We start from the raw sequence: 8455 nt of genomic DNA on the forward strand, positions 1-8455 counted from the left end.
ATACAACAGACAGATACCTGCATACAACAGACAGATACCTGTATACAACAGACAGATACCTGCACGGGAGAAATCTAAAAACTAATTTCAAATGAAGCCGCTATAGGGAGCTCTACTGTGAGCTTAGAACAAGCTGATGAAACTGTCCTCTTCCTTCTGTTGTTGAGCTATACTTCATAACTAACAGAGACCAGCTACTGTTTTACACACATGCACATACCACACAGGCGCACACACACACCACACAGGCACACACACATGCACACACCACACACACACACACACACACAGGCACACACACATGCACACACCACACACACACACAGGCACACAGGCACACACGCACCCACGGGCGCACATGCACACTTACACGCACCCATGCACTTGTACATGAAGCTCTAGGGCTCCCACACTGCCCTACTAAGTGCACAGGCTTCCATACCTTTCTGAACTTGTCATTACAATGGATCAGGTGGTGATCAGCCCACAGCCTGCACATCTATCTAATGGGAACAGAGAACTCACCAAATATCAATTTTGAGTCCGTTGGAAACTAAGAACTGGATGGTGTCCACATGGCCACACAGGTGGAGGGCCGTGTTCCCCTGATAATCCGTGGCCAGTGGATCAGCTCCAAACTTGTGCAGCAGCTGGCAGATGTCCACGTTCCCTCGGGCCGCGGCGAGGTGAAGGCCCGTTCTGCCTCTGCTGTCTCGGATATTTGGATCAAAGCCACTCTCCAAAAGCCTCTTGGAATAGGTGAAGTCCCCATCGATGCAAGCTTGAAGCAAGGGCACGTTAGTCTGTGAAGAATCATTCACAAAAACGTAGGACATGGTGTGTGGTGGCCGGCCACTCCTGCAGCGGGAGATGGGGCGAGGGAGAGCCAGTGAGGCCAGCGGCAGGTAGTCAGAGGGACCCTATCACCATTCCTACCTCACATTTCCTTACCGAACAATAATCACAAAAGTATCTACTATGTTTTATTTTCCACTAAAAGAGTTTCTTTTCTTCATATCTGCAGGATCAAAATGGCAATTAAATTGCTGTAAAACTCTTCATTTTTATCACAATAAAGGGCTGAAATATTTTAAAGCTAAAATACAATTAGATTTTAAGTCATGACCTTAAAAGGAAACACATGTGAACTTTAAGCTGAAGAACGAGCCATCTCTACATGGACACATTACAGCTGGCACTCCTTTACTGCATGGAAATTCTTCTTCATACACTTCCTTCTTGTGAGAGATGCTCTACAGAGTTAACGGAAGTACCTGGGGGAAGCCCACGACCCAACGTAATCTACCTTGAAGAACACTTTATCTGAGGTGCAGGGTTTAAGACTTCATTTTACAAGTTAAAGGAACTAACACACTGATTTTTACGGAATTACCCCTCTTCTGCTGTCTGATGGTCACCTCAGGACTCCCAGCATCTAAGAATGGAGATGAGGACGAGAAACACAGACCAAGGCAGCAAGGCAGCAGCTGTGCCCACAGAGAGTCACAGCACCGAAGCCCCACTCCACCTGGGTTCTGTGGTCTGAATTCCCTGGAGGCTAGGCACACAGTAGGCAGCTCTAGTACCAAGTCCCATTACTGTTCCAGAGAGCTCGCACCTGAAAAACCACAAGCTGAGGCTAGCCCTGCCTGCGTTAGCCACAGCCCTCCCTGCTTCACCAGTTCCCTCCTGCCCTCCATTTCAGCTGAGAAGAAAGTAAAGCCTCTCAAAAGGAACCCTGAAGAAAGAGCAGCAGCGCAGAGCGGGCGTCTACAGAGAAGGCTCTTTAAAAACGATTCACTTATGTGCATGGGCATGTCACTGTACACGTGAGAAGGCCAGAGAACAGCTTGTGGAAGTTGGTTCTCTCCTTCTACCATGTGGGTCCCACGCATCAAACGCAGGCCATCCAACTGGGCTGCAAGCAGCTTTATCTTCTGCACCATCTTGCCAGCCCCTACGGAGAAGGCTCTAATTCACAGGCTCAGCCTGCACAGTTTCTCAGGGGAAATCTGTCTGGAACACTACTGGGACTGGGTACTGGGCCAACTGACTGTATCTAAGCCCCTTCCCGAGGGTCCGGGAGTGCAGAGCTCACAGGCACCGAGTCTGGCAGGTTCTCAGCCTCTCTATTCGGCTCTGCGGCCCGGGCTGCCTGGCTCCAGAGCATCGCGTCTGCTCTTGGCTCTGAGGCAGGTATCAGCCCATACACACAGAGGCCCTGTTCCTTCTGTTCCTTCAATGCTGGGCCCAAGTGGAGCAGGCATATACTTGGGGATTTTACTGAATGTTATGTAACCCTAACAACTTCAAGCTAAGTTTCACCATCCTTGAATTTCTGTGAGAGTCCCTTTAGACTTCAGGCCAAGGAGATGGCTGGTCTTTCAAAGACCTGGACAGAAATGTACGTGGTTATACAGAAAAGACCAGAGACAAGCAATCAAGGAACGTCACCTAAAACAAGGTGCAGTGTGAGAAAGAATGCACTGTTCTGTGACACGCATGGCCATGGGGCCTGTGCACATTCCCCAGAACACCTGAGGTGAAGCAGCAAGCTGCCAGGCCACCCAAGTGACTGCCAGGCACTCAAGTGGGGAGTGAGAAGGAGAGTACAGGGGCGTGACTGTGACGTGGAGCTGTGACTACTCACAAAGCGCAGGCAGGAAAGAGTCCTCCAGGTGTCATCTTCAGGGAGAAGCAAGGCTCTGGAAGTCACCCTCAGCCTCCGGAATTCTCAGTGCATATTCTCCACAAAGTAAGTGGAAGCTAACCTCTAACTTTAGCTAATTGATTTTTGCAGGGTCATAAAATTTGAGTCCAGGGCTTTGCAAAAGCAAGGTCAATCACTGAGCTACCCTAGCTCCACAAATAACTCTTAGAGAGAAAATACTATTCATAAGAGGGGGAAAGGTTCGCAAAGAGCCAGAGCATATAGCTCTACCGGACAAACCGGTCTGGTTCTGTCTTGTCTCTGCAGCAGCCCCTGCAGCCAGGTCTTGTTCTTAAATCGCCTGTCACCCACCCTCAGATTTCCCTTGGGCCCATTTGGTGCAGTAGTGTACCCGGCTCAATTCCTATGAAGAACTGCTGAAGCAGGGTGCTAGGCAGCAGCCTGGATCACAGAAGGCAGCATCAATCACTAAACATCCACTGCCTGCAATCCATCATTGAGCTGGTTGCACTTAAAGTCCAAATCCCAGAGAAATCAGGAGGGAGGGACGTGAAGTCCGACCCGTATGAGGAGCAACTCTCAGGACTGTAGAGCTCATTTTCTTGTTGCTGGAAGCTGACAAAGTTTGGCCACTCCATCCAGATGTGTGTGGCGCTGCGCTGCCTGGGAGTGAATCCAGTTTGGCTCCTTCTCAGCTGTGTGACTTAGTCCTCAGTCTGTGGCAATTACTGTCCCAGGCACTACAGTACCCTGTGTGTGGAAGCAAACTTGAAAGGCATGTCCATCCCAGGTAACAGAGTAGCTTCTAGCAATGGGGTGACATCTAGTGGGGAGAAAAGCCTCCACAAAAAAGACCTGCAGAGGAAAAACACAATGCCTGGAGTAGCCTACAGTGGGGGCAGCCAAGCATGAGGCCTGCCCACAGACGGGCACACAGGCGGACTCGTGGACACTGCCATGAGTATGCGGTCAGGTGTGAGGGGTGGTACAGTCTCACAGTTAGAACTCGCCCTGTGTGCGGCCCTGGTACCATCTCTCACCCTACCCCCGCTATCCTTCAGCCCTCAAATGTGACCGGAACCTAAAGAGCAAGCAAGGAGGTTTGGGCAGACGCTTGAGAGCCACCGACTTGATGGAAAGTTCTATGGAACATGCCTTTCCATTTACATCCCAAATCCTAGATTCACAGTCTTGGACCAAAGTACAGAAGTTCTGGGATCAAATTCTTCACATCCAGAAACTAATAGAGAGCCTTAGTCTGGGCTGGGCTGACAGCCTGGCATCTCTCCCTAGTCAGGATCAACAATCAAGTACATACAGTATGGATCTGATTTTCATTTTGAAAGTCACTGGGAAAGCATGAGTAAGTGCTACACTCCTGGTTCAAATGCACTGGTGACATCACACCTATGGAGGAGCAATTAGAAGCAGGTATTAAAGCTAAGATAGCTGGAGCAAATGTATACAAAACTAGCATGTTGGGAAGGGGAGCCATGAGATCTCAGTGCGCAAGGCAGGAGGACTGCAGGGAGGGCCATAGGGAGGACTGTGGGGAGGACTGCGGGGAGGGGCGCAGGGAGGACTGTGGAGAGGACTGTGGGGAGGACTGTGGGGAGGGCTACAGGGAGGATTTTGGGGAGGACTGCAGGGAGGGACGCAGGGAGGACTGTGGGGAGGACTGAGGGGAGGGCTACAGGGAGGACTGTGGGGAGGACTGCAGGGAAGGCCACAGGGAGGACTGTGGGGAAGACTGCAGGGAGGACTGTGGGGAGGACTGCAGGGAGGGCCACAGGGAGGACTGTGAGATCTCAGTGCATGCCCTGCCTAACATGACAGAAAGCAGCAGAGGGAAGCAGTGTGTGAGAGAGGGAGCCCAACCTGGAGTCTGTACTGTTGGTTGCTCTTGTCCCTGTAAAGGAGTCCAGTGGCTTCCAGATAGAAACCAACCAACCATGCCCGTATGCACTCCTAGCTCTCCCAGTGCGCAGTGACTGCTCATAACCCAAGTGCACACATACCACAGACCTCAGGCAAGGGCACAGGCACATGTATTCACATTCCTAATGGACTCCCTCATCCCAAGAGCAATCCAGCTCTGCAGTGTTGCTCACTCCACAGGAAGTAGCAGGGCACAATGTTCTGAAGCAGTCCTGTAGTCACTGAATACAAGTAAGGTTTTGTGGAACAACAATAACAAAGTCTTTGACAATGTCCTCTAGTGTGCAGGACGTGACTGAATTCCTGGACCTAAGCATTCCTCACTGTCTGAGATAACAAGCAAACCTTTACCCAATATTTTTCTCCACCCAGAAGAAACTAAAATCACTAAAACAGGGACGTCTGCTGTATTCTGGCAATATTTAGATTATTTATTGCTTTATTGACTAGAGTTTAGTCACAACTCAACTTTTTTAGAAAAGATAATAAATTCAAATCAATCTAAATAAATTTCCATAAAAGTAATCATTGCTAATTTAGATAGTGTGATGGTCTGTATATTCTTGGACCACGGAGTGACACCATTTGGAGGTGTGGCCTTGTTGGAATAGGTGTGACCTGGCTGGAGTAGGTGTGTCACTGTGGGTGTGAGTTTAATACTCTCACCCTAGGTCAGCCTTCCACAAGCAAGCAGCCTTTGGATGAAGATGTAGAACTCTCAGATCCTCCTGCACCATGCCTGTCTGGATGCTGCCATGCTCCCACCTTGATGATAATGGACTGAACCTCTGAACCTGTAAGCCTGCCCCCAATTAAATGTTGTTTTTTATAAGAATTGCCTTGTTCACAGTGTCTGTTCACAGCAGTAAAACCCTAACTAAGACAAATAGGTTAATACTTTTGTTTTCTAGATTCTTTACTATATAAGTATGCAGTTTTTGAAACTCTTACTGCATGGGGTCTGAAATCTATACTGAACTGCCTGGACATTAAAGCCCTGGGAGGAGGAGCCTTCTGCATTCTGCCCCAGTGTGCTGATGGACAACAACTGATTTAACAGCATTTCTCATATCCAACAGCAACACCTTGTGAGGCATCCAGTCTTCAGCGTGGTTTAGTTTTGGAGACAACATGTATGTGAAAACAGAATTATGTACAGTGACTGGCAGGTACTGCAACCTTCATGCAAAGCCTCTATCTGAACTACACGGGGAGCAACTTCTTCCTTCACACAGCCTTGAAGGGGGTCTAGTAGACGTCTTTGGGCTGCCGCGAGGCTACACACATAGTACTTTTCTATTATGCCAAGTGACCTTTATAGACCCTTAAAACGCAGCCACTCTTACAAAGTTGGTATGCTACCCCGGAGGCCTCGGTTGGACCTAACACACAACTGCAGAGGAACAAGCAGCCAGCTTTCCTTCCCAACAGCTGTTAAATAGCAGTTGCTAAATGACCCTGAATTGGGAGAAGGCCCTGCCGCACAGGTGTTGGATGTCTAAAGCGGAAACCTCGCTGATGGTCGAGAAGTACCTGAGCGTTACAGGGAGCTCTGGCTCGCTCCTCTCTTGGCGATGACGTGTAGGGGTCATCTTTTGAGGCCTAGTGAAGGTAGGATGAGTTCAAGGATCAGGACATAATAAAAAATTGTGGAGTTTTCTCCTTCTCACAATGTCAAGCCCAGATGATGGGCTAAGAATACGTAAAGGATCACAGGCAGGAGTTAGGTTGTAGCTGAATCATGCCTTCACTTAGGAAACTGTGGTGGGGTAGGAAGTGGGGAATGCCCGTAACTGAGGCAGAGCAGATCCAGCAAGTCCGGAGCCCCTCCTGCAGAATACTTTCAAGTAGAAGAGGAACGAATCAAAGCAAGTCTCCGTCCGACTAAGCCAGCCTCTCCTAGCAAGGTGTCACACAGGCAGGCAAGTGCAGTCTCTCAGAGATCTGGGGAATCTTTCTGAGACAGGGACAGAGGCTGGCAGGTCCCACGTCAGCGCCCAGGAATTATGGATATGTGGTGGGGGTAGCGCTGTGCGTGTGTGGAGAGATCAGAGGCACAGGATCCCCTGGAAGTGGAGTTCCGGGAGGCTTTGAGCCACTGCACATAAGTGGGTCCTCTGGAAGAGCGCACTACTCTCTTAGCCACGGAGCCATCTCTGCAGCCTCCACTCAGGCTATCTGTACAGACTGTTCAGAAGCTCAAAGGTCAGTGTGACAACACGGGAGAACGAGCTCCCTGAACGCAGAGCACTCCCTACAACAGCTACACTCAGACCCGCTGTCTTGCAGGGTCTGGCCTCAACTGTGAATAATATCTCCCGCCTGGACAGATCATCCAGTGGAGACCCAGACCCCAGGAGTTAAAGCTCCTGGCTATTTTACATACACGCCTCAGTTTTCTTCCAGTTCTTATTCACTATCTCTTAAAACCACATGACTATGACTAATACTGAGGAGACTGGAGATAATGGTAAATGTTCTCATTTTTTGAAATGTTCTGTATGGCCTGTCATTAGAGACATGACAAGCTAACACTTAACAATTCTTTAAAGTTTGAATAACTGCTACTCTGAGCACTGTTCTGGTTGGTACTCAAAAGGACCACACTGTTCAGAAAGGTCATGATGACATGAGAATTGTTCTTGAAGATGCTTTCAGAAGACGATGACCTCACAGGCTCCAGATGCTATAACAAGTTTCTTATTGTTGAGTTCATGGGACAAATTATACCCAAGAATGCACAGGTTTTGGATTCTGGAAAGTGAAATGAATCAGAAATGTTTTGTATCTTAAGCTACAGAGGCATAAGAAGAGACAAAGACAAATTAAAGCCATGCTTCAGGTTCAAGACAGCTTGTACATATGTCCTTGGCCTTCAGCCTGTCTCTCCGGCAAGCCTCATCCCAACGAGCCTTCCTTCTATCTGTACTGAGCTGGCCCTGGTTTGTAGTTACGGTTTACCAGATGGTTACAGGTGTCAACACCACTTAAACAGATACACCCGGGAGGCCTCACCACCCTCTTAGCTGCCACTGCTGATTGTAAAGCACAGGGACCTCTGACCATCTCAAGACCCCACTCCCTCTCTTTATGGATATTTCTTTTATATCCTTCAATCTCTGCCTGAGCCCCCTCTAGGGACCAAACAGGGAGAAATCTCTGGCACGACTGTTGCTAAGGCTCTCCAGACAGCTTCAAGGCCAGCCGCTGGCACTGTCCTGCTGGTCTTACTGGGAGAGTCTTACACACTCTGATGCCCGGTTACTCACATCCTACTCCAGTACCACAGGCTCTGCTCTAATTCTCTCCTTCTCCTAACTTCACATTCCACTGTTCTCCAGGTTTACTAAAGTGGTAATTTAGATGAAAGATTTTAACGATTATTTATAAACCCCAGAGGAATGCTGACGATGTAGAATACACTTAGTACAGCCCGGGATACTACTTTTAATATGTAAACAGACATAAGTTCTTCATTTCTTGTATGGCAAACATCCCAACCTTGTTCATACAACCATCTTGTCATCTGCCACTTATACGTCTGTCACAGAGCTCGTCCAGTGAGCGGGTGACACACCAGTCCCTTTCTCCCTGCACTCCACACTTAGCCCTTCCCTCAATGATTCCACAGTTTCTCCCGTGTCCTTTAATGTTCTCAGTCACACCAATCGCTGAGCATAGAGGTCCCATGGCTCAGTGCTCAGTCCCTTCGCCTCCTGCCTTTAACCTTACCTGCTGTGGTTTGGACACAGTGTCCCCAAGGCGGTACTGGGGGCCTGGTTCCCGCGGCTGGGGTGTCCCCAAGGCGGTACTGGGGGCCTGGTTCCCGCGGCTGGGGTGTCCCCA

General features: G+C 49.2%; 1 protein-coding gene across 1 annotated transcript in view; it reads right to left on the reverse strand.

Annotated features, from left to right (window-relative positions):
• Positions 1 to 8455, reverse strand: part of Ankrd46 (ankyrin repeat domain 46) — a 25501-nt gene that overhangs the window by 12810 nt on the left and 4236 nt on the right. Inside the window, exon 3 of the mRNA XM_021217017.2 lies at positions 526 to 858. Within this exon, the coding sequence (XP_021072676.1) occupies positions 526 to 836 (311 nt within the window). The 5' untranslated portion in view covers positions 837 to 858. The remainder of the gene's footprint in view (positions 1 to 525; positions 859 to 8455) is intronic.

Source organism: Mus pahari, chromosome 17, assembly GCF_900095145.1.
Source record: "Mus pahari chromosome 17, PAHARI_EIJ_v1.1, whole genome shotgun sequence".
In the NCBI taxonomy this organism is placed as follows: domain Eukaryota; kingdom Metazoa; phylum Chordata; class Mammalia; order Rodentia; family Muridae; genus Mus; species Mus pahari.